This window comes from Oncorhynchus masou, chromosome 6, assembly GCF_036934945.1.
Source record: "Oncorhynchus masou masou isolate Uvic2021 chromosome 6, UVic_Omas_1.1, whole genome shotgun sequence".
Classification (NCBI taxonomy): domain Eukaryota; kingdom Metazoa; phylum Chordata; class Actinopteri; order Salmoniformes; family Salmonidae; genus Oncorhynchus; species Oncorhynchus masou.
Window position 1 is genome coordinate 61,199,249 of NC_088217.1, and position 27,875 is coordinate 61,227,123.

A 27,875-nucleotide genomic window follows, 5' to 3' on the forward strand; every position below is an offset into this window, starting at 1 on the left:
TTTCTAATGACAATTGAGATGTACAAACTATGGCATAAGGGGGATGACAAGTGGATAAGAGGCTACCTGCAATTTCGATTAAGACATTAATGGGCGAGCTAGGATGGACGTTGTCAATATAACTTTTTTTTTTGCACTTTTGAAATGTACAGCGACATAATTCAGAACATGGGTCATTCTTACAGTGTTCTCCCTGTACACCAAGTCAGAACCATAGGAAGAATAAAGAGGTCATATAAGCAGACAATGAGAGCTCTAACAATATGTGATGATTACACTTCTCTAAAATAGGTTATAGGCTACATGTGCACCACCAAGTCAGAACAGTAGACAAAATTAAGAGGGGTAAATAGACCAAATTATTAGGGTGAGGCACATGGGCTACTAACATCTTACTACACAACATCCACTTAGTATTACTTTCTTAGCTACAGTATACATAGCTCCCTGGCATACTACATCATTTATGCAGCAGCATACAAAACATTTTTGGACTCACCTTGTTGTGCTGTGCTCACTTTAACAGGGAGGTGGCTCGGCGGTCCTTCGTGGGCAAATTCTGTCATCAAAGTCTGGCATTCTCTGGATTTATGGTGCTTTCAAAAAAACTTGGAACTCAGAAAAAATCGTATCATGATGACGTCATTGATCTTCAGGTCATAGCTCTAGAAAGAGGCCGAATGACCGTTCAAAACTTATTTTCCCAGGAGCTCGTTAATTCCCAACTTCCCAGTTGTCTTGAACTCACTGAAGTTTTTGCAGTTCCGAGTTGAAAGTTGTTTGGAGCACAGCACAAATCATGCTTACTTGACAGCATGGCCAACGTTGAATGTTTATGATTTTAAACTTGGAAAAGAGCCCCTTAATCCCAGATTTGGGCCCACACAGCCGCTGTCACTGATTTCTTCCAAACCACTCATTGTTGAATTTGCGATTTCCAACTTGTTGTGTTTATGTCCAATGGCCGATGAGCACCAGTACATTTTATCTATAATTTCTCTTATTTATCTTCACATGACAAGGATTAAAAATGATTTGTCAGTAGATTGTTAACTTCATGATGATGACTGCTAGCTAAGATTTTGAAAGTATGATGTCCAATCCAATCAAAGCAACTGTACATATAACGTGATTTGACGTAATTTTATCTGTGGGCAATGACATTGAGCCTTCTTAGATGGGCACTTCTAATGTAACTCTATGGCAGCGCTCAAGGGGCTAGAATTGTCTAAGTCTACCCTTAGACTTGGTGGTGACGCAGTGTCCCCATGAGTGACAGAACACTGAGCCAATCACGGCGAAACGCTACATATTTTCTTCTGGCTTGCCCCACTACCACAGAAAGCATTGAAACACCTGCATTTTGGACCTGCCTTACTCAAGAAAACAAAAAAAGAGATCATGTTTGTATGCGGCTTTATTAACAAAATTATATATATTTTTTACATTGTTTGTAAACTGATATGTGACACGTATTAATGCCAAAATAACATGCTAAAAATGTGGGCACAAAACAGGTTGCATAAAAATAATGCTTTTTTAACTTTAAGTCAGTTGCACAAAACATTTTAAGGTGAATCCCCCCTTTGAAATGAAGTGAAAAAGTTAACTGTTTCATTCAGCTACTTTGCAAAACAATGGAAGATGCACTATCAATGGCAACAAAACTAGCTAAAACAAGTTTATTAACTTCTGAATCAATTTGGTTATGCTGTCTTAATTGTAGAAGTTTTATTTTGCTCTCACAAAATAATGCAATCTGTTTTTATGAGAAGTTTAGTCAGTGAATCAGGCCATCTCCATGGTAACCAGATACTCATTCTGCAGTACATGCCTTCCCTTACTATAATGTACCATGGTAATACTATGGTACTTTCATTCATACCATGATACTACTATGATATTTTCATTTATACCATGGTATCGTCCGAATCATGGAAATGTACCATGGTTTTAGCCTTGAAGTATGATGGTACTCCCATGCACCTAAATATTACCATGGTATTGCCTCCTTTATACCATGGTAGAGTTGTGGATCATGGAAATACCATGGTTTTAACCTGCATTAGACATTCTACCATAGTAACGCACAATTATGATAAATGTTACCAAAAATTATCATTATGGTATCATCTTTATTAATTGTGCGTTGTCATAGTAAAATGCTAGTATAATGCATTAAATAAGGTCAAAAGAGGTCAGTTGGTTTTATATTGATTAATTTATATAATAGTATGGACTTGCTTCTGATAAAGTCAGAGGCAGGCTACTATTGTTGGTCCTAGTTTGTCTGTAACATCAAAGAAAAGGGGAAATTGTTTCTGTTTTAATACAGAAATAGTAATACTTTCTGTATTAATAGTACCGTTTTTGCTCATGTTCCGGGTTGCTGCTCGCTCTATTAGTTGCTACAGTTGCACCATCGAGAGCATCCTGACCGGTTGCATCAGCGCCTGGTATGGCAACTGCTCGGCATCTGACCGTAAGGCGCTACAGAGGGTAGTGCTTACGGCCCAGTACATCACTGGGGCCAAGCTTCCTGCCATCCAGGAAGGCAGTGTCATAGGAAAGCCCATGAACTTGTCAGAGAATCTAGTCATCCAAGTCAAAGACTGTTTTCTCTGCTACCGCACAGCAAGCGGTAACGGAGCGCCAAGTCTAGGACCAAAAGGCTCCTTAACAGTTTCTACCCCCAAGCCATAAGACTGCTGAACAATTAATCAAATGGCCACCAGACTATTTACATTGACACCCCCCCCTCCATTTGTTTTGTACACTGCTGCTACTCGCTGTTACTTATCTATGCATAGTCACTTCACCCCTACCTACATGTACAAATGACCTCAACTAAAGGTACCCATGCACACTGACTCGGTACCAGTACCCCTGTATATAGCCTCGTTATTGTTATTTTATTGTGTTACTTTTTATATATTTTTTTACTTTAGTTTATTTGGTAAATCTTTTTTAACTCTTCTTGAACTGCACTTGTTGGTTAAGGGCTTGTAAAGTAAGATTTTCACGGTAAGGTCTACACTTGTTGTATTCGGCGCATGTGACAAATAAAGTTTGATTTGATGTGATTGTTCACACACGCTCCCTCTACAGTGGCTCTTGCACTAGCCTGTGAGTCAGTTGCATGAGAGCCAACTGAAAACTGAAGAGAGAAGTTAAACAAATTATTTTAAATGATATTATCATGGTAAGTATTATCATGGTAATCATAAAGCATAGGATATGAAACACCAAGTTAAGCAGAGTGTAATGATATAATTGTTATTTATGATGTTTTGATAGTTTCATTTATAAAAGCATAGAAGCAAACCTTGGCTAATGTTAGCTCCAGTCAAGCTAGCCTGTCGTCATGGCGACAAGACCAACAAACGTTCACACAGAGTGTAAACAAAGATAAACATTTTAACTTGCTGTTTTTAGGGATATGTTGAGAATTATGCGAAAAGATGCTAATGAATACCTTTTTCCAAATAGTTTTTTTTGTATGTTGGTTATTTAAGCAATGAGGCTCAAGGGGGTCACAAACCCCCGAGGTGCCTTACTGCTATTATAAACTGGTTGCCAACATAATTAGAGCAGTAAAAATAAATGTTTTGTCATATGTGTGGTATACGGTTTGATATACCACGGCTGTCAGCCAATCAGCATTCAGGGATCGAACCACCCGGTTTATAATTAGAATTATACAATGGGTGGGTCTAATCCTGAATGCTGATTGGTTAAAAACACATTCCAGCCGGTGTCTATTCCACAAGTTGCCACCAGCTAAATCTATGATGTTAAAATGCCTATTTAATCTGTTCCATCTGACCTCGCAATCCACTGTCTCATCAGCCCAGCCAGGCAAATTATAAACTTCATGTCCACTATAAAAAGCATCTAGACATTATCTCACATTTCTTTTAGACTAATATTAAGTTTTCAACAGCGGAGATTTGTATAAACCTTGCTGTCTCTCTCTCCGACAATTGCAACATTGTTTCAATATTCAAATTTGATCTCTTGCTGTCCCATAGTAATGAACATGTTGGGACGAGAGAGAGGCAGGCAGTGTTTCTCAGCCAGTCAAAATCATCAAACAGCTGGCATAATTTTTATGGATATATCCAAAAAAATGTAAATGAAAAAATGTCAGCTAATTTGCAGTCTTTCCAGATTCAGTTTGAAGTGATTGTGTTACTGTTGTTGTGTTGTTGGTTAGCTCCTCTGAACAACAGTGTCCTGACGAGTCAGCACATTTTCTATGCCAGGCGACGACATAAACTACAATATGACTTGGGTTACCATGGAGAAGCTGCTGGGGAAGGGCATGACCAAGGCTATCGGCCTGTCCAGCTTCAACAGCAGACGTGCTCTCCGTAGCCAATATCAAACCTACTAGCTAGGTGGAAAGCCATCCATACCTGGCTCAGGTGGAGTGGCCGCGACACTGCAGGGACAGGGACCTGTGTGTAAAATCGGAGGGCCTGTTGTCTGGACCTCTGGCAGTCTCTATGGTGATGCCACAGGGTTCAATCCTTGGGCCGACTCTTTTCTCTATATACATCAATGATGTCGCTCTTGCTGCTGGTGATTCTCTGATCCACCTCTACGCATCCGACACCATTCTGTATACTTCAGGCCCTTCTTTGGAAACTGTGTTAACTAACCTCCAAACCAGCTTCAATGCCATACAACTCTCATTCCGTGGCGCAGCATCACTACCCTGGATGGTTCTGACTTAAAATGTGTGGACAACTACAAATACCTAGGTGTCTGGTTAGACTGTAAACTCTCCTTCCAGACTCACATGAAGCATCTCGAATCCAAAATTAAATCTTGAGTCAGCTTCCTATTTCACAGCAAAGCATCCTTCACTCATGCTGCCAAACACCCTCGTAAAACTAACTATCCTGCCGATCATTGACTTTTGCGATGTAATTTACAAAATAGCCTCCAACATTCTACTCAGTGAATTGGATGCAGTCTATCCCAGTGCCATCCATTTTGTCACCAAAGCCCCATATACTACCCACCACTGCGACCTGTATGCTCTCGTTGGCTGGCCCTCGCTTCATATTCTTCGCCAAACCCACTGGCTCCATGTCATCTATAAAAGTATTTGCAAGGTAAAGCCCCGCCTTATCTCAGCTCACTGGTCACCATTGCAGCACCCACCCATAGTACGTGCTCCAGCAGGTAAATTTCACTGGTCACCCCCAAAGCCAATTCCTCCTTCGTCCGCCTTTTCTTCCAGTTATCTTCTGCCAATGACTGGAACGAACTGCAAAAATCACTGACGCTGGAGACTCATATCTCCCTCACTAGCTTTAAGCACCAGCTGTCAGAGCAGCTCACAGATCACTGCACCTGTACATAGCCCATCCAACTACCTCAGGATGACCTCAGGATGAGGTAGGTAGATTGGGTGGGCTATTTATAGATGGGCTATGTATAACGGCATTGAACAAAGGCTGGTGCTACATTGTACCAACCATCACAGTTGATGGGAAGCCCGTCCCCAGGGATGCAGGACATCCACACTACACCTTCAGTGACCCCTACTGAGCAATGCCCCACACTGCTGCCCACTTTTGTGCCTTGGGAACACCCTCCCCTTCCTCAACTCCCTCTAATGTTGTGTCCAGATTTGATTAAATGGCTTCCTTTGGTCATCATCCTCCTGAGTGACAACTGATTTGAAAGGACTTTCTGTAGGGGAATGAAGGTTGGTAACAGGGAAATACTGCTTTTTGAGAGCAATGGGACATAGTGTCTGTGTTTTTCGTAATAAAAATGTTTTGCTACTGGCCAAAAATATATATATATTATGCAACCGGGCCCAGGGCCTATCTACAACTCTCCCAATGTATCAATAGTGTAACTACGTCTATCAGTCAGTAACACTGTGAACTTCAATCCTGTCTCTATTGTTTTAACATGGACCCTCTTTATTTTTCTCCTCTATCCATGACCCACTCCCTACCTCTGTCATGCACACATATTCGTACAAAGACACACACAAACTGTCAGGACCCGGTTACGAACCTGGGTCTCCGGAGTGAGAAACAGTCACTTAACCAACTGAGCCACGAATAGTCAGCAGAACCCAGAAGATGAGGCAGACACAGCAGTACTTAAGACGGTGTATTTAATAAAGTAAAAAGGAGAAGTCCTTCAATACAAAAAATGGCAAATCCAAAAGGTGGTAGGAATAGCACAAAAAGCCTCAAGAGATACTCAAAAATAAAAACAGAATTCCACAAGAGCATCCACCGGAATCGACAAGAATACACAGAACACTAGGGCTGGGTGCTAACATACAAACACAGAGCACAGAACTGAGGGAAACTAAGGGTTTAAATACAATCAGGGGAAACGAGGCACAGGTGCAAATAATAATGGGGAACAAGGGAAAAAAACATGAGGTCAAAAAGCACAATGGGGGCATCTAGTGACCAAAACCCAGAACAACCCTGGCCAAATCCTGACAGAATCCCCCCCCTAGGAACGGCTCCTGACGTTCCTACCAGCTCTCTCAGGGTGGAGGGCCCTGAACTGACGAATGAGGTCAGGGTCCAGGATGTCTTTGGCAGGAACCCAGGAGCGCTCCTCGGGACCGTAGCCTTCCCAGTCCACCAGATACTGCCAGGACCGCTGCACCCGGCGGGAATCCAGTATCCGATGGACGGTATAAGCCGGCTGGCCTCCAATGACACGAGGCGGAGGGGGAGGTCTGTCTGCCGGGACAAGGGGAGAAAAAACAACAGGTTTTAACAATGAAATGTGAAATGTGGGATTAATCTTAAGGGATCTGGGTAAGTGTAGGCGATAAGAAACTGGGTTAACTCTCCTGGCAACCTTGAAGGGACCGATGTATTTTTGGGAAAGCATGCGAGACTCCACCCGTAGAGGTAAGTCTCTTGTGGAGAGCCAGACTCTCTGGCCGGGGCGCAGGGTAGGCCCGGGACGGCGACGTCTGTTGGCTTGTTGTTGGTACCTCTGTGAGGAACGCATAAGATTAAGACGGGTCTTCCTCCACATAAGCCGACAGCATCTGACGAACTTCAAGGCTGAAGGCACTCTGACTTCTGCCTCCTGGTCCGGGAACAATGGAGGAGCATAGCCAAACTGACACTCGTGCGGGGACATACCAGTGGAAGAGGAGCGCAAGGTGTTGTGCGCGTATTCGGCCCAAACAATAAAGGATGACCATGTGGACGGGTTGTCACGAGTCATACATCGGAGGGTGGTTTCCAGCTCTTGATTCATCCTCTCTGTTTGGCCGTTGGACTCCGGATGGTACCCTGAAGATAGACTGGCAGAAGCCCCCATAAGTTGGCACAAGGCCTTCCAAAACCTTGAGGCGAACTGGGGACCTCTGTCAGAAACCATATCTTGAGGAATGCCGAAGACTCGGAACACATGATTAATTACCAACTCAGCCGTTTCCTTGGCAGAAGGTAACTTAGTCAGAGGGACGAACCTGGCCGCCTTTGAAAACCTGTCGATTATGACTAGGATAGTAGTATTGCCAATGGATGGAGGAAGTCCAGTAATAAAGTCCAATGAGATATGGGACCAGGGTCTGTGGGGAACAGGTAAAGGGTGAAGGAGTCCTTGAGGGCGGAGGTGAGAAGATTTGCCCTGACAGCACACGGGACAGGCATTGACGAAAGTGGCAACGTCTTCTCTTATGGTAGGCCACCAGAACTTACGCTGGATGAACTCCAAGGTGCGACCTACGCCCGGATGACAGGTGAGGCGAGAGGAGTGCCCCCACAGAAGGACCTGAGTCCTCACTGCCTTGGGGACAAACAACCGATTGGCAGGACCTCCTTTCGGGTCCGGTTCGCTAGCTTGAGCACGTCTCACGGTATCCTCAACTTGCCACGAGATCGGAGCCACAATCTTAGCAGCAGGAAGGACAGGCATGTCCGTGTCATCTCGAATGGCAGGAGCGTAGACTCGGGACAGGGCATCCGGTTTGAGATTCTTCGACCCGGGCCGATAGGTGAGGATAAACTGGAATCGATTGAAGAAAAGAGACCATCTAGCTTGTCTAGAGTTCAACCGCTTCGCCTGCTGGATATACTCCAGATTTTTGTGGTCCGTAAGCACTTGAAACGGGTGAGAAGCCCCCTCGAGCCAGTGTCTCCATTCCTTCAATGCCATCTTAACCGCTAGGAGTTCACGATCCCCCACATCGTAGTTCCTCTCAGTCGGGGTAAGCCGGTGTGAGAAGAAAGCGCACGGATGAAGCTTCTTGTCTTCACCCCTCTGAGACAGGACAGCTCCAACACCAACCTCTGATGCGTCTACCTCCACCACAAATGGTTCATCCGTAGTCAGTAGTATCAGGATGGGAGCAGAGAGAACGCGCTGCTTGAGTCCTTGGAAGGCCGTCTCAGCTTCTCTTCCCCACAAAAACCTTGCATTACCACCCTTGGTTAAAGCTGAGAGAGGGGCTGCCACCAAGCTGAAGTTCTTGATGAACTTGCGGTAAAAGTTTGTGAAGCCCAGGAAACGCTGAACTTCCTTAACGGATTTGGGGGTGGGCCAATCCGCTACCGCCCCTACCTTCCTGGGGTCCATTTGGACTCGACCGGGTTCCACTACAAATCCCAGGAATTGTACTGGGATGAATGGAATTCACATTTTTCCGGCTTAACGTACAGATGGCTGTCCAGGAGGCGTTTGAGTACTTGTCTGACATGCTTAGTGTGTTCTTGAAGGGAGCTCGAAAAGATGAGGATGTCATCCAAGTAAACGAACACAAATATGTTAAGCATATCCCTAAGCACATCGTTTATGAGCGCTTGGAACACCGCTGGGGCGTTGGTCAGGCCGAAGGGCATCACCAAGTATTCATAGTGACCAGTAGGCGTGTTGAAAGCGGTCTTCCACTCGTCACCAGGTCTGATCCGCACAAGATGGTATGCGTTCCGCAGGTCAAGCTTAGTGAAAACAACTGCTTCCTGGAGCAGCTCGAAGGCTGTGGCCATAAGGGGTAGCGGGTAACGGTTACGGACGGTTATGGCATTGAGTCCCCGGTAGTCGATGCAAGGACGTAATCCACCGTCTTTCTTGGCCACAAAGAAAAACCCTGCTCCCGCCGGGGAGGTGGATGGACGCAAGAGGCCTGCTTCCAGAGCGTCCTTGATGTAGGTATCCATAGCAGCTCATCCGGGTGGAGATAGGGAAAAGATCCGACCCCTGGGGGGGCAAGTGCCCGGAAACAGGTCGATGGGGCAATCGTAAGGTCTATGGGGTGGTAGCATGGTGGCCCTCTGTTTGCTAAACACCAGTTTGAGGTCATGGTAACACTCGGGAACTCGGGTCAGGTCGATGGATTCTAAAGACTCGGGAGTAGAACTCGGGGAATTCTGGAAAATACAAGTAGCTTGGCACGTAGGACCCCACTGCTTGATAGTGCCCACAGACCAGTCGATGTGAGGGTTATGGCTGTGAAGCCAGGGGTATCCAAGGACGAGAGGGAACTCGGAACAGGAGATCAAATGAAAGTTCATCAATTCCTGGTGTTGTGAAACTGAAAGTCGCAAGGAGGTAGTGACATGAGTGACAAGTCCAGATCCCAAAGGGCTTCCATCCAATGTAGTGACCCTCATGGGTTCACTTAGAGGTTCAGAGGGAACGCCATTCTCCTTCGCCCAGACACCATCCATGAAGTTACCTGCGGCTCCAGAGTCTACCAAGGCTTGAAGGTGAAGCTTGTGGTTGTCCCAGGAGAGGGTGACTGGAATGAGCAGACGGGAGTTGGACGGATGGGAGGAGGTTATGTTTCCCGTTACAGTTCCCCCCGGTCTGTACGGGACAGAGCGTTTCCCTGGAGCCCGGGACACGTGGAACGGAAATGGCCCGGTTTGCCGCGATATAGACAGCGTCGCTCCCTCATCCGGCGGTCTCTCTCAGCCTGGGAGATGCGTCCAATCTGCATGGGTTCCGATGGAGCCAGCGAGGATAAAGGTGGGGACTCGGAGCTGGGACTGATAGGGGCTAGAGGTCTACGGTTGAGTTCTCTCTCTCTCAGACGCTGGTCAATGCGTGAGGCCAACTTGATCAGGGACTCGAGATTGTCCGGTGGTTCCCGAGTGGCCAGTTCATCTTGGATAGTGTCGGAAAGGCCTTTCAGAAAGCACACCGTGAGCGCCTCGTTGTTCCAGCCACTTGCTGCTGCCACCGTGCGGAACTGGATGGCATAGTCCGTCACGCTGCGCCCACCTTGGTGTAGAGTCAGGAGCTGTTTGGCTGAGTCAGAACCACTGCTTGGGCCTTGAAACACTCGTTTGAACTCCTCAGCAAAGGCAGAGTAGCTGGCACAGCAGGAACTATGGGCATCCCACACAGCAGTAGCCCAGGCCAGGGCTTTTTCCGACAGCAGGGTGATGATATAAGCGATCTTAGACCGGTCGGTGGGAAACGACGAGGGTTGTAGCTCAAAGGAGAGAGAACATTGGGTGAGAAACCCTTTACAAGCACTTGGATCACCTGAGAACCGTTGGGGAGGTGGAAGACGAGGTTCAGCCAGGGGGTTAACTGCCATGGGTACGTGAATCTGAGGTACTGGGACGGGAACTGTTGCCGGGGTAAGACGATCAGATATTTGCTTAATGGAAGTCAGCATCTCCGACAGAAGATGAGAATGTCTAGCCATTAAGGCCTCTTGCTGAACCAGGGCGGCTTCGTGGCGTTGGACAGTCTCCTGGTGGTGGGACAGCATGGCAAAAAGGTCCTGGGAACTGGCTGCCTCTGGGTTCATTTTTGGCTCTGTGTTTCTGTCAGGACCCGGTTACGAACCTGGGTCTCCGGAGTGAGAAACAGTCACTTAACCAACTGAGCCACGAATAGTCAGCAGAACCCAGAAGATGAGGCAGACACAGCAGTACTTAAGACGGTGTATTTAATAAAGTAAAAAGGAGAAGTCCTTCAATACAAAAAATGGCAAATCCAAAAGGTGGTAGGAATAGCACAAAAAGCCTCAAGAGATACTCAAAAATAAAAACAGAATTCCACAAGAGCATCCACCGGAATCGACAAGAATACACAGAACACTAGGGCTGGGTGCTAACATACAAACACAGAGCACAGAACTGAGGGAAACTAAGGGTTTAAATACAATCAGGGGAAACGAGGCACAGGTGCAAATAATAATGGGGAACAAGGGAAAAAACATGAGGTCAAAAAGCACAATGGGGGCATCTAGTGACCAAAACCCGGAACAACCCTGGCCAAATCCTGACACAAACACCGGCTTTGATGCTAATTGATTTATGTTTTTTTTATATAATGCAGAAAGGAATGAAGAAATTCTAATAAAATCAATCATTCAATTGTATTTTATAAAGCCATTTTTACATCAGCAGTTGTCAAAGTGCAATTGGCCTACAGAGTTTGCAATGCAGATGTAGAAGCACAGTGGCTAGGAAAAACTCATAGAAAGACAGAAACCTAGGAAGAAACCAAGAGTCGTGGCCAGTCCTCATCTGGATGCACCGGATGGAGATGATAAGAGTATATGGACATTAAGGCCAGATCATCAGACATTCATAGATGACTAGCAGGGTCAAATAATAATCACAGTGGTTATAGAGGGTGCAACAGGTCAGCACCTCAAGTTTACATGTGGTATTATGTCTGAATGCATTCTCCAGACTCACTACCCATTTGGGAGCTTTCAGAACCTGACTGTCTGTCTTCTCTGCTGAGGTTGCACTCTGTTACTTATCCTACTCGTAGGCAAAACTGGAAAGATGGGAAGAAAGATGGCAGCTATCAGTATCGTTTCTTTAAAAAAACTAAAGAATGCTCCTATTCATATAATTTAGATTGATGATAGAGGTATCAAAGTGTTAGGTATACATTACCTTCATAAAGTTTTTTTTTTCTTCTCACCCATCTACACACAATACCCCATAACGACAAGGTGAAAACATGTTTTAGGAAATGTTTGCAAATGTATTGATAATGAAATTCAGAAATATCTCATTTACATACAGTACCAGTCAAAAGTTTTGACACACCTACTTATTCAATGGGTTTTCTTTATTTTGACATGTTTTACATTGTAGAATAATAGTGAAGACATAAAACTATGAAATAACACATATGTAATCATGTAGTATGCAAAGCTGTCATCAAGGCAAAGTGTGGCTACTTTGTTTAACACTTTTTTGGTTACTCCATGATTCCAGTTTTGATGTCTTCACTATTATTATACAATGTATAAAATAGTAAAAAAAAGAAAAAAATGTTGTTAGTCTCTAAAAGCTTTGCACTGAACCAGGTTATCCTCTAAGATTTAGCCTGTGCTTTATTCCGTTTCTTTTTTATCCTGAAAAGCTCCCCAATCCTTAATGATTACAAGCATACCCATGACATGATGCAGCCACCAATATGCTTTAAAATATGTAGAGTGGTTCTCAGTAATGTGTTCTATTGGATTTGCCCCAAACATAACACTTTGTATTCAGGAGAAAAAGTTAGTTGCTTTGCCACATTTTTTTGCATTATTACTTTGGTGCCTTGTTGCAAGGATGCATGTTTTGGAATATTTGTATTCTCTACAGGCTACCTTTATTTCCACTCTGTCAATTATGTTATTATTGTGTAGTAACTACCATATTGTTTATCCATCCTCAGTTTGCTAATAACACAGCCATTAAACTCTGTAACTGTTTTAAAGTCACCATTGGCCTCAAGGTGAAATCCCTGAGGGGTTTCCTTCTTCTCCAGCAACTGAGTTAGGAAGGACGCCTGTATCTTTGTAGTGACTGGGTGGGTGCATTGATACACCATCAATTAATAACTATTGTGTAGGCCAGTGACACAAAATCTTAATTTAAACCATTTTAAATTCAGGCTGTACCACAACAAAATGTGGAAAATGTCAAGGGGTGTGAATACTTTCTGAAGACACTATATGTAACCACCTACTTATGTGTCAAGCGTCTAGAAGAGTTTAGAATATTAAAAACAAAGCGGAACAGAATAAACACATTGTAAACACATTTTATTTAAAGGGGGTGCCCCTGGTAGAATATACTGTACCATCATGACTTCTGCTTCTGTACATCCACTTGATGGAGACATGTGCCACATTTTTTGAGTCATTAACTATTGAGTCAATAAGTATTCAACCCTTTTGTTATGGCAAGCCTAGATAAGAAACAACAAATATTATACAAATAATCTGAATATGAGGTGACCTGCATTCAATTACTCTATATGGGGCATTAGTCTCAAGGTACAGGGCTGAGTAACAAACACATACATACACAAAAGAATATGACTGGAATTACAAAACCTTTTGACATATAAAAAAAATAATGTTGTCTTCCAAATTCAAGTTATTCCTTTGAAAGACTAGGGTCTGTGGCTTTTTAACTCAGGGTAAGGGTTGCAGGGAGAGATGGTGCATGGCATGCGTGTTGTATAGATAGGTCAGTGCAGGGACAGGCCCACTCGTGTGTCTGTCTGACACATCAGTCTAGCAGACTGGGGGGAACGTGTGAGAGGAAGAGTCACCCCGTGGTCAGGCTAAGAGCAGGGCACTGTCTGTGTGCCAAATTGCCAATACATCATAGCACATGTACCAATAACCATATCATACTACCTTGACCAATGTTTTTGGCATTGTATGCATATGTACCCAATGTTACTCAATGGTGAAATAATAGTCAGAATACAAACATGTTTTCAGTTGTCCTCAATGTATATAGCATTCACAGTTAAGTCACACTTTTCCAATAGAATATCAGTAGTCTCCTTAGCTTTATCTAGATTCATTGAGTCAGACTAGCTATATTCAGTAATAATAGCAAACATTTATCCAACATAATTGTCATTATTACATCCCCCTCTACTGTTAGACTGTAACGGCTTTCTTCTGTTGAAGGAGGAGCGGACCAAAATGCAGCGTGGTATTTTTTTAGACATGTTTAATGAATGACGAAAAAACATGAACAATACAAAAACAACAAACGGAACGTGAAAACCTAAACAGTCCTATCTGGTGAAGACAGAGACAGGAACAATCACCCACGAAAACACTCAAAGAATATGGCTACCTAAATATGGTAGACAACAATAATCACCTGACTCTGATTGAGAACCGCCTCAGGCAGCCATAGATTATGCTATACACCCCACACAACCCCAAGACGAAACACACCACAAATAAACCCATGTCACACCCTGGCCTGACCCAATAAATGAAGATAAACATAATAAATATAGACCAGGGCGTGACATAGACCGCTGTGTGACTTGTATTCCAGACAGCTTCATAATAGTAGACGGCCACATGTGGAATGTGTGTAATGCGTTGTGCCCTTAGGTAGAATAAATACATTGCATAAAGAGAAAAGGCATGTCTGTTTAAATGTCAGTGCAGCTGTAGCTTTGCATTAAAAGCTCAGTGTGACATCGCCATGTGTGTTGCCCTGATGGGTAAGACATTTGCCAGAATGAATCTGCTCAACAAATCTTTTGATTGCACTTTATTTTGCTCTGCTGTTTTCATTGGTATTTAGGCCTACCTGGTATTTTGTAGGTCATTATGAGTACTTTCTGGTACTTGGTATTCATTTAACACAGCTGATAAATGGTGTCAAGTGATGCTAGATTTAATGAATCCACCAAAAAAGTAAATCTTAGATTATTACTACGTAATAACACTTTGCTATGTCATGTAAAATATTGCTACCCAGGTTTTTAATGTAAATTCTTTCAAATACACTGTGCAAATAAAGAAATAAATATATTATGAAAGTGACACAAACAATTGCAAGATAAGGCACATTGATATTACTTGGTCAACTACTGCCGTTGAAAAAGTATACCAAGGTTAGCAAATAGAACAAACATTGTTTAAAATTAAAATGTTTATACCCTCCTAAAAATGCATCTAAATAAATATGCACTAATTCATATACACTTTGTAGCAACATCTTTTCAATAAAAATGTCAGCCCTTAAATGGGCAATCTGCGATTGCTACATCCATTTTGGACTTCAAATTCATGATATATGGCCAATGATTCTTGACAAACATAACTTATTATGCATCACGAGCTTAGCTCATCTGTCGTATCCTATCAGAACCCAAAATATAAGCTTGTTTGAACTGCAGATTGCCCTATAACTAATACATGACACTTGTGGGAATACAGCACCATTGAATATAGAATGAAAGAACATAATATCCTATTAATAATAAAGTGATTTTCATTGGAGCAGCAAAATCAAGTACCCATTGCGCTAATTTTGTTGGACATAGTATGCAATATTTGTGTTAAAATGAAGTGTGAGAGAGACAGAAGTAAATAAAACCAGATTAAGATTGTGTATTGACTGAGTATTAATCAATATTGAGTTAAATCAAATCCCAATTTGTTTTAGCTGACTGTGCTAATATCAGAGGACTTGAGAGTATTTGAGACAAAAAAGGAGGGAGCAAGAACCTCGTCAGAGGGACACAAAGACAAACAAGAGCAGAGTATAAGGGAAAGTCATATATTGAGCAGCAAGGGCGGCGGGGGAGTTCCTCATATGCAGGCGTCGAAAGCCCAGCCAAGCTCCTTCAAAAAGCTCTTCTTCCCACACTTGACCTTTCCGTAGCGCTCCAGCTGCAGCTCGGGCACTGCTGAGCGCCAGCCAATCAGAGCCTGGGTGGTCTGCGGAACAGGGGGAGAGGGTCCCACCTGCAACAAACCTCAGTGTCACACATGGCCAAGCATTTCCATCTGCATCCCAAATGGCACCATATTCTCTACGTTTTGCAATACTATGTACACTCCCATCCATATATCCATATTTGAACAGTGAGGATAAAATAAAAAATCCAGCAGTTTCGATTTGAGATCAAATGTTTCATATGCAGGCGACAGTACAGAATGTCACCTTTATTTGAGGATTGTATGAAACTAACAGTCAGGTAAAAAATAATTGGCACCGTTGATAATGTGAGCAAAAACTATATTAAAAATACTGAGCTACTCTATATTGTATGCTCCAAAAAATGTGAAAGTTATTTTATACTAACAATGCCTTAGAGGGAGAGATTTTGCTTAATTAACAAGATATATTCTTTTCTCTGAAAAAGAGGTCAAAATTATTGGCACCCCCGTTTTCAATACCTTTCAATGCCTCACCTACAGAAGCAACCAGGTTTTTTGGCTAAAATGTCCTGGTACTGGGTAAAGTTTATGATGCCGTTGAACTTAAAGCAGGAATGCCCAGGTTGTGGGCGCCCCTACAAAAAAATACAAAATATGCATGACATTGTCTAGTGGTAACCTAGTGGTTAGAGCGTTGGACTAGTAACCGAAAGGTTGCAAGTTTATATTCCCGAGCTGACAAGGTACAAATCTGTTGCTCTGCCCCTGAACAGGCAGTTAACCCACTGTTCCTAGGCCGTCATTGAAAATAAGAATTTGTTCTTAACTGACTTGCCAAGTAAAATAAAATAAAAAAATTGGAGGACCCAAAAAAAACGATAGCGATTAATCGGACAATTTTTAAAATGTATTTGTACACTTATTTTAACTTAATATAATACATCAATAAAAATCAATTTAGCCTCATAAATAATGAAACATTTTCAATTTGGATTAAATAATGCAGAAACAAAGTGTTGGAGAAGAAAGTAAAATTGCAATATGTGCCATTTAAAAAAGATAATGTTTAAGTTCCTTGCTCAGAACATGAGAACATATGAAAATTGGTGGTTCTTTTAAGATGAGACTTCAATATTCCAAGGTAAGAGGTTTTAGGTTGTAGTTAATATAGTATTTATAGGACTATTTCTCTCTATACAATTTGTATTTCATATACCTTTGACTATTGGATGTTCTTATAGACACACTTTAGTATTGCCAGTGTAACAGTATAGCTTCCGTCCCTCTCCTCGCCCCTACTTGGGCTCGAACCAGGGACACATCGACAACAGCCACACTCGAAGCAGCGTTACCCATCGCTCCACCAAAGCCGTGGCCCTTGCAGAGCAAGGGGAACAACCACTCCAAGTCTCAGAGCAAGTGACGTTTGAAACGCTGTTAGCGTGCATACCGCTAACTAGCTATCCATTTCACATCGGTTACACCAGCCTAATCTCGGGAGTTGATAGGCTTGAAGTCATAAACAGCGCTGTGCTTGCGAAGAGCTGCTGGCAAAACGCACGAAAGTGCTGTTTAAATGAATGCTTGCGAGCCTGCTGCTGCCTACCATCGCTCAGTCAGACTGCTCTATCAAATATCAAATCATAGACTTAATTATAACATAATAACACACAGAAATTGGTCATTAATATGGTCAAAACCCGGAAACTCTCATTTCGAAAACAAAACGTTTATTATTTCAGTGAAATACGGAACCGTTCTGTATTTTATCTAACGGGTGGCATCCATAAGTCTCAATATAATTACATAAAATTCTGGCAAATTAGTTCGCAATGAGCCAGGCTGCCCAAACTGTTGCATATACCCTGACTCTGAGTGCAATGAATGCAAGAGAAGTGACACAATTTCACCTGGTTAATATTGCCTGCTAAACTTGATTTATTTTAGCTAAATATGCAGGTTTAAAAATATATACTTCTGTGTATTGATTTTAAGAAAGGCATTGGTGTTTATGGTTAGGTACAGTCGTGCAACGATTGTGCTTTTTTTCGCAAATGCGCTTTTGTAAAATCATCCCCCTGCGCTGCATCGATTATATGCAACGCAGGACACACTAGATAAACTAGTAATATCATCAACCATGTGTAGTTAACTGGTGATTATAATTGATAGATTGTTTTATAAGATAAGTTTAATGCTAGCTAGCAACTTACCTTGGCTTCTACTGCATTTTCGTAACAGGCAGGCCCCTCATGTAGTGCAATGAGAGGCAGGTGGTTAGAGCATTGGACTAGTTAACTGTAAGGTTGCAAGATTGAATCCCAGAGCTGACAAGATAAAAATCTGTCGTTCTGCCCCTGAACAAGGCAGTTAACCCAGGCCGTCATTGAAAATAAGAATGTGTTCTTAACTGACTTGCCTAGTTAAAAATAAAGGTGTAAAATAATTATAATAATAATAAAACAGCTAAATCGGAGTCCAAAAATACCGATTTCTGATTGTTATGAAAACTTGAAATCGGCCCTAATTAAATTGGCCATTCCGATTAATCGATCGACCTCTATTCTGAACGTCACATAATTCGTAAATCTGCACAAACCACACAAATGTAATTGATTATTTACTAATAAGCTAAATGATAACATAAGATACACATACAGTCTAGGTTATTGGTTAGAACTTAATACAAATGGCAACAGGTCCCTAGTTGACCAACACAATATGACATAGCTTTAAAGAGAGAGAGCATGAGAGAAAAGCACACATGGATACATTTGCAAACCATGCCTAGTTTAGCCCTAATACCATGCCCCAAACTGTCACTCTTATGGGTTAGAATTATAATGCATGTATTTATTTGTTGGTCTCCGTTGGGTATCTCGTCATAGACCTGTCAGGACCCGGTTACGAACCTGGGTCTCCGGAGTGAGAAACAGTCACTTAACCAACTGAGCCACGAATAGTCAGCAGAACCCAGAAGATGAGGCAGACACAGCAGTACTTAAGACGGTGTATTTAATAAAGTAAAAAGGAGAAGTCCTTCAATACAAAAATGGCAAATCCAAAAGGTGGTAGGAATAGCACAAAAAAGCCTCAAGAGATACTCAAAAACAAAAACAGAATTCCACAAGAGCATCCACCGGAATCGACAAGAAAACACAGAACACTAGGGCTGGGTGCTAACATACAAACACAGAGCACAGAACTGAGGGAAACTAAGGGTTTAAATACAATCAGGGGAAACGAGGCACAGGTGCAAATAATAATGGGGAACAAGGGAAAAAACACAAGGTCAAAAAGCACAATGGGGGCATCTAGTGACCAAAACCCGGAACAACCCTGGCCAAATCCTGACAAGACCGAGTTCCGCTTAGTGGGATAGGTTTGGCTGACGCCCTGGCCGACACCCTGGTTTAGTCGACGCCCTGTTCTTCGTTACCGGGTGTAAGTCTCTGATTGTACACACGATGTCACAATGTCCTTTCTCTTGGTTGTCTGTTCCCTTGCACTCGTTCTGTGAGAATGGTCTTCTTGGGAGGCTAATCAGCCATGTCGACGCTCCCAGCTTTGGCAAGAGGGCTGTGTAGACAACCGATGACTTGAAGAGAATAACCAGTTGGTCCTTCTTGAATTCACTTTCTTAGATACAGTAGCATTCATTATTAAGAGGTTCCTTTGTCCTCTTCAACCTCGTGTTGCGTTTCGGGGTCGCGACTACTTGTAAACCTTGCCTGCACTGCGTGGTAAACTTAGTCTGGTATGTAAATTCTTAACTCACATGTTTTATACCCCAGGGTAGAAAGGTGTTCCCGTCTTTATGACACACTCTCTGGGTTACCTGGGGCGTAGCTAGTTTTGAGGTATTATAAATGGCTACGATCTTGTTTAGACAACTAAAATCAAAGTCTTATTGTCACCAAAACATTCTCCTTCATCTGGATATTTTCTAAACAACATAAAGTATGTAAACATCACATACACATTATGAAAATGCTTTAAGTTAATGTTTTTGTTATACTGTCTTCATTTAACTTTTAATTAAATAACAAAATCGACATTCCTTTTCATATTCCATCTATCATTGTTACCACCATTTTGGCTAATGAAATATAATGTCCCAAAGTCTATTTATTGCATGTTACAGTTCCGAGGTAGATTCTCCATAAGGAAGGCCCACACAGACATTCCAGTCCCAAACACTAAAGGAAGAAGGATTTATAACGGGCGTGAGGTGTCATAATGGTCGGGGATCTGTTTGTTAACTTGGCTTTCAAGGGTAGGATAGATATATGTCTGTAGCAGTTTGGGTCTAGAGTGTCTCCCACTTGGAATAGGGGGATGCCCGCAGCAGCTTTCCAATCTTTGGGGATCTCAGACGACAGGGGTTGAAAACATTTTGGCAGATCATTTTATAAGGAGAGAGTCCAGATTGTCTAGCCCGGCTGATTTGTAAGGGGTCCAGATTTTGCAGCTCTTTTAGAACATCAGCTATCTGAATTTGGGTGAAGGAGAAATGGGGGAGGCTTGGGCAGGTTGCTGTGGGGGGGGGGGGTGGTGCAGGGCTGTTGACCGGGGTAGGGGTAGCCAGGTGGAAAGCATGACCAGCCGTAGAAAAATGCTTATTGAAATTCTCCATTAGCACGGATTTATTGGTGGTGACAGTGTTTCCTAGCCTCAGTTCAGTGGGCAGCTGGGAGGAGGTGATCTTATTCGCCATGGACTTTACAGTGTCCCAGAACTTTTTCGAGTTTGTGCACAGGATGCAAATTTCTGTTAGGAAAGCAAAGGCTAGCTTTTTCAAACTGCCTGTGTATTTTGGTTCCTAACTTCTCTGAAAAGTTGCATATCGTGGGGGCTATTCTATGCTAATGTAGTACGCCACAGGATGTGAAGCTGGTTGAGAGAATGCCAAGAGCGTGCAAAGCTGTCAAGGCAAAGGGTGGCTACTTTGAAGAATCTAAAATATATTTTGATTTGTACATGATTCCATGTGTTATTTTATAGTTTTGATGTCTTCACTATTATTCTACAATGTAGAAAATAGTAAAAAAATAAAGACAAACCCTTGAATGAGTAGGTATCCAAACCTTTGACTGGTATGGTAAGTTGTACACTTTCATTCATAGGCTAAGTTTTAGCAACCTCATGATGGGTGTAGAGAAAATTATAGTATCATTTAGTAACCTAAACCTATCACTGTTACATTGAACTGGGTGAATGGAATATGAATGAGAGTCATCCAATATTCTGTAATAGATGTTATGCACTTGAGTGAAGACCCAAAAGCGGTTTAACAGAAACAGAGTTCTTTTAATGAGAAAACAGGAATGGCATAGATCCTCTTCCGACGTTGTCAATGGCACAATAGACTACCCGCAGAGAGGGCGACAAATGAAACATAAAGTCCCTCTGATGAATAGCTAGAGAGTCCCCGTCTTAGCAGCAGAGGAGAATAGCTGGGTAGCGGCGACAGGCTGCAGGTCGCTCTGGGTCGGTGCGGGTCACAGAGGAACGGTGGTACCTGATCACACGTAGCATCAGATGAACTGGACACAGTGCAAACGAAAGACAGTTAGAAGTGTACAGGATGCACCTGCCAGGCAGACTCCGACAGGATAGGACCAGGAGGAAGCAAACGAGACGATAGCTTGCTTCTGGCATGAGAAACACAAACGAGAATCTGACACCGAAAGTAGCAGGAACAGAGAGAGAAATAGAGACCTAATCAGAGGGAAAAAAGGGAACAGGTGGGGAAAGGGTGAACGAGGTAGTTAGGGGAGATGAGGAACAGCTGGAGAAGGAGAGAAAGAGAAGGTAACCTAATAAGACCAGCAGAGAGAGACAGAGTGAAGAGAAAGGACAGGAACAGACATAATAAGACATGACAATAGAAATAAGTCCATGCTCATGGAATTTTTTTGTTGTCCTCTTCATCTTAAACGGCACTGACTGCCACTGGTGTGCACTACCTGGTACAGTAGCTCTTTGCCCTCGGACTCTTGTTGGCCCTTCTCAGCTCTGTGAACTACAGTGGCTATCAATTAATAAAAGGGTCAATTGTGCCTGGTACAGTCCCCCAGTATCTAAAGAACTACTGTATATCACTACTGTTAGGGACTGTCATTCCTACGCAACAAGTGTTGTAACTTTAATGTGTTACAGAGTTAATGTTTAAGTTTATTCATTGAGCAGTATCTAAAGATATTTCTTTACAGTTATTTGCATTTGTAATTGTATTGGTTTGTGTTGAATTACGCTTTTTGACTGCAAGTTCCAGAATGCCTTGCGAGAGGAATGAGAGAGATAACGAGCCAATTATGTGCAGGTGCAGTGATTGTGGCTGACTTTCCGACAGCATCTTACCTGCATTGCTCTGTACCAAAACAAAGATGTTAAATGTAACGTGTACAAGTATTATTACTAAAAAGAAGCTTTCGTATCAAACCCGACGTCCCGAGTCATTACTTTGAAGTTAGTTAATCTAAAAACGAGAGGCAGTGCCAAAGATTTTGTGCCATGTCGATTCAAGATTGATACTGGCCAGAGCAAGTTTTTGAAATACTTCCACTGGTAGAGTGGAATAAACTACTGGCTGAGATAATAACTGTTTCTGCCAGTCTTAGGTTCAAATACCACTGCAAGGCTTGGTTAATGTTGAGATGTGTAACATGTAAAGCCAATCTGTACTAGTGGAGGTATTTGCTAATGTTTATATATGCTATTTTTTTCGTATAGATCTCAATGTGGACATTGTGCCATAGATTCAATCATGCACAGAGTGCCCATGTCACGTGTTTGGCCCTGCAGCCACTTGCCTACCAATAGTGGACCACAATGACTTTGTGTATATAATCCTCTGCAATTTGGTATTAATATTGGTTGCCTGGTGTGGCTTCTTAAAGTATTTTAAATTGTCAATTAAAATCAATGGCACACGTGCGTTCATTCTATCTTGTGAATTGAAATAAGGAGAAATAAAGTTGATTTAGTAGGTTTCTGGTGTAGCAGGTTGAACATCACATTGACACAATGATGGCGATGCATGTAGCTGAAGGGTTAGGCTGTTCGTCATCATCTATGGCTGACTTTGTTTCCTCCATCCAACAGGTCCAAACTATCCTATGCATTATAGGTTGCCGTAGGAAACCATGAAACAAATTGTTACTTCAATCGTACATGGTACATTGCAAAGTAATATTCCCGTATATACCCCACTGTTTCCTGTGCGTATGCCAAATAAACTATTTTGATTTGATAATATATTATTAATGAAAAAAGCGTACATTACAGCGACGACGTACGCACCGTTTATGAATTCAACCACCTCATCTTCTTCAATGCTCTCCAGGGTTGTGAATCACCATCAATGTTCTGTTGATTACAGCCAAATGTGGGGTGGAAAGACATTACTACCAAATAAGAACATGTCACAACAGCAACCTTTACATACATACGATGTGGTGTTGTGCTGTAACCAGTGTAAAGTGTCATGCTAATGTAATAATCCTATTACTTGATGGCCCAACGTCCACCAATATGTCATGCAGATGAGCTATTGTTTACTTTGCTGACCACGCTGGATATTCATTCAAGTGTTCTGGTGGGTAGTTCACACTAGGTAGGAATAGGCTAACTATTTTTGGTCGATTACCAACTAAATAATTATTGAATCACAAAGCATAACAAAAAAAATGCATACAGAATGTCTTACTTTTCTTTCAGAGTTGGAGTTTGCACAACTACAACTTCTACTGCCCCAGGTTCCCTCGAAATCAGACTGCCTCCACCAATATCTCGATGAGAAATACGTGTGTGATGTTACTGTAACGTTACCAAATAGCTAGATGCATTTTCTGGGGTGGTCCTTGGATGAAAATGCTCTCGACCACCGAGCGTGATCCTCTACAAACCAAACACACTAACTTTATCATGTCAACATTCTGTAGTTGTAGCATTAGCTAGCTAGTGTTAGCTAGTTGAAATAAAGGCACTCAAGGGCCTCCCGGGTGGTGCAGTGGTTAAGGGCGCTGTACTGCAGTGCCAGCTGTGCCACCTGAGACCCTGGGTTCGCGGCCAGGCTCTGTCGTAACAGGCCGCGACCGGGTGGTCCGTGGGGCGACACACAATTGGCCTAGCATTGTCCGGGTTAGGGAGGACTTGGCTGGTAGGGATATCCTTGTCTCATTGTACATCAGTGACTCCTGTGGTGGGTTGGGTGCAGTGCACACTAACCAAGGTTGCCAGGTGCACATTGTTTCCTCCAACACATTGGTGCGTCTGGCTTCCGGGATTGGATGTGTGCTGTGTTAAGAAGCAGTGCGGCTCGGCTTGTGTATCAGAGGACACATGACTTTCAACCTTCATCTCTCCTGAGCCTGTATGGGAGTTGTAGCAATGAGACAAGATAGTAGCTACTAAACAATTGGAGACCATGAAATTGGGGAGAAAAAGGGCTAATAAAAATAAAGGCACTCGGCACCTTGTGGGTTTACAGTGTAGTACATGATGCTCTCATTAGATTCCATTTAGTACAAATCAAGCCAGAATACGGAAGATACGGTTAGTTAGCTTGCTAGCTTGAACATTTGACCATTGAACACAATAAGGTTAGCAGCTAACATAGCTAGCAGGCTAAAACACTTACCTAATGAGAATGGTGGTCATTTCGGCATCACTCTTCCACCTTTCAAGGTTAATTACAATGTTTATCCAGTTTCTGGATTGGTCACGAGGAGTTTTTTTCACTTCTGGGGTCGAGTTGGTTAGGATCCAAGAACCGACAATGATGCTTGTTTCTGTTGTCCCTGCGACAAGGACAGTTTATATGCAACATAATATGTGAGCAGAGTTGAGCTGTTGGAAATGACTCATGAGCGGTGCTCCGTGTCCTTTCATTCCACTCACTTAACTGCTCTAAGCTCACAGGAGAAAAAAAACCCGATCCAAATTCGCTACATTCATTAAAATCACAATTTAAGCAAACCCAATCTATTTTTGTGACGACCTGTAAGAAATGAACATAATTTCTAATTGGCTACATGTCATAATAAACACCATATACACAGTAAATAGGTCACGAGCCAGAAAAGTAATAATTTAGGCTATATTATTTCAAGGCTTTAGCCTACAAAGAAATACATTGTGAAGCATTTCCGAGAGTGACATAATAGATTGGTAGGGACATAACGCGCTCAGCATTTAAACACCATTTCATTGTATGAAATCATTATAGTCTATATATTGCGCATACAGTGGGGAGAACAAGTATTTGATACACTGTCGATTTTGCAGGTTTTCCTACTTACAAAGCATGTATAGGTAGGTCTGTAATTTCTATCATCGGTACACTTCAACTGTGAGAGAAGGAATCTAAAACAAAAATCCAGAAAATCACATTGTATGATTTTTAAATAATTTGCATTTTATTGCATGACATAAGTATTTGATACATCAGAAAAGCAGAACTTAATATTTGTTACAGAAACCATTGTTTGCAATTACAGAGATCATATGTTTCCTGTAGTTCTTGACCAGGTTTGCACACACTGCAGCAGGGATTTTGGCCCACTCCTCCATACAGACCTTCTCCAGATCCTTCAGGTTTCGGTGCTGTCGCTGGGCAATACGGACTTTCAGCTCCCTCCAAAGATTTTCTATTGGGTTCAGGTCTGGAGACGGGCTAGGCCACTCCAGGACCTTGAGATGCTTCTTATGGTGCCACTGTCGTTGTCATTGTCATGCTGGAAGACCCAGCCACCACCCATCTTCAATGCTCTTACTAAGGGAAGGAGTTTATTGGCCAAGATCTCGCGATACATGGCCCCATCCATCCTCCCCTCAATACGGTGCAGTCGTCCTGTCCCCTTTGCAGAAAAGCATCCCCAAAGAATGATGCTTCCACCTCCATGATTCACGGTTGGTGTGGTGTTCTTGGGGTTGTACTCATCCTTCCTCCAAACACGGCGAGTGGAGTTTAGACCAAAAAGCTCTATTTTTGTCTCTATTCAGACCACATGACCTTCTCCCATTCCTCCTCTGGATCATCCAGATGGTCATTCGCTGGCTTGAGCAGGGGGACCTTGCGTGCGCTGCAGGATTTTTATCCATGACGGCATAGTGTGTTACTAATGGTTTTCTTTGAGATTGTGGTCCTAGCTCTCTTCAGGTCATTGACCAGGTCCTGCCGTGTAGTTCTGGGCTGATCCCTCACCTTTCTCATGATCATTGGTTTCACACGAGGTGAGATCTTGCATTGAGCCCCAGACCGAGGGTGATTAACCGTCATCTTGAACTTCTTCCATTTTCTAATAATTGCGCCAACAGTTGCTTTCTCACCAAGCTGCTTGCCTATTGTCCTGTAGCCCATCCCAGTCTTGTGCAAGTCTACAAATTCACCCCTGATGTCCTTACACAGCTCTCTGGTCTTGGCCATTGTGGAGAAATTGGAGTCTGTTTGAGTGTGTGGACAGGTGTCTTTTATACAGGTAACAAGTTCAAACAGGTGCAGTTAATACAGGTAATGAGTGGAGAACAGGAGGGCTTCTTAAATAAAAACTAACTGGTCTGTGAGAGCCTGAATTCTTACTGGTTGGTAGGTGATCAAATACTTATGTCATACAATAAAATGCAAATGAATTACTTAAAACTCATACAATAAGATTTTCTGGATTTTTGTTTTAGATTCCGTCTCTTACAGTTGAAGTGTACATATGGTAAAAATTACAGACCTCTACATGCTTTGTAAGTAGGAAAACCTGCAAAATCGGCAGTGTATCAAATACTTGTTCTCCCTACTGTATAGGTTGTGACTTACTTAGAATAAAATACAAGTTAAACTTTAAATGATTTATTAGTGCCTTTGAATTCATTTTTAGAAACAGAAGTTTGGCCCAGTCTGTGGCTTCAGGCTCAAGCAATGGTACCTGGATAGCCAGCCAGCAGCTGAGAATATCCTCTCCACCCTTTTGGCCACTCTTGCCAGACTGGGCAGAGATGCAGAGTTGTTTTAAAAATGTTTTTCTGTAGGTAGGCCTAAAGGTTTTTAGGCAAAATAACCCAACCAAAACAGAAAGCTCCTTGAACGTGGGAGCATGCCAGGCGTATTGGACAAAAATAATTTAAGGCCTATTGTATTGTAACGACCCTGGGTTTATAACCTCGGAAATCGACTCTGCAGCACGAGTACGCTTTTACGGCAGGCGCACCGGACCTCGGGCTAGAAGGTTGAGGGTTCGAGACCTGCTCCCTGCTGTTTTATTACATTGGTGTCAGAAGTTGGATCGACCACAGTATATAGATAACAGAACGAAAATGAACAAAACGCTTAATAGATCAGATTTTTTTGTTAATAACCTCTTGAAACTCTGGGGGCGCAATTTCATTTTTGGATGAAAAACGTTCCCGTTTTAAACAAGATATTTTGTCACAAAAAGATGCTCAGCTATGCATATAATTGATAGCTTTGGAAAGAAAACACTCCGAATTTTCCAGAACTGCAAAGATATTGTCTGTGGGTGCCCTAGAACAGGAGCTACAGGCAAAACCAAGATGAAATGGCAACCAGGAAATGAGCAGGATTTTTGAGGCTCTGTTTTCCATTGTCTCCTTATATGGCTGTGAATGCGAGAGGAATGAGCCTGCCCTATCTATCGTTTCCTCAAGGTGTCTGCAGCATTGTGACGTATTTGTAGGAATATCATTGGAAGATTGACCATAAGAGACTACATTTTCCAGGTGTCCACCCGGTATCCTCCGTCGAAATTGGTGCGTCATTTTCAGCTGCTGGTATTTTTCCATGGGATTCTGAGGGGAAAGCAGGCTTCCACGAACGGCATATCAATGAAGAGATATGTGAAAAAACACCTTGAGGATTGATTCTAAACAACGTTTGTCATGTTTCGGTCGATATTATGGAGTTAATTCGGAAAAAGTTTGATGTTTTGGTGACTGAATTTTCGGTTCGTTTCGGTAGCCAAATGCAATGTACAAAACGGAGTGATTTCTCCTACACAAAGATTCTTTCAGGAAAAACTGAACATTTGCTATGTAACTGAGAGTCTCCTCATTGAAAACATCCGAAGCTCTTCAAAGGTAAATTATTTTATTTATTTGGTTATCTGGTTTTTGTGAAAATGTTGCGTGCTAAATGCTACGCAAAATGCTAAGCTAGCTTGCAATACTCTTACACAAATGCTTGATTTGCTATGGTTCAAAAGCATATTTTGAAAATCTGAGATGACAGTGT

At 42.5% G+C, this 27,875-nt stretch overlaps 1 protein-coding gene across 1 annotated transcript in view; it reads right to left on the reverse strand.

Annotated features, from left to right (window-relative positions):
• Window positions 1-15,559: 15,559 nt before the first annotated feature.
• Window positions 15,560-27,875, reverse strand: part of LOC135541645 (ciliary microtubule inner protein 1-like) — a 38,012-nt gene continuing 25,696 nt past the window's right edge. The window contains exon 5 of the mRNA XM_064967959.1: window positions 15,560-15,715. Within this exon, the coding sequence (XP_064824031.1) occupies window positions 15,560-15,715 (156 nt within the window). The remainder of the gene's footprint in view (window positions 15,716-27,875) is intronic.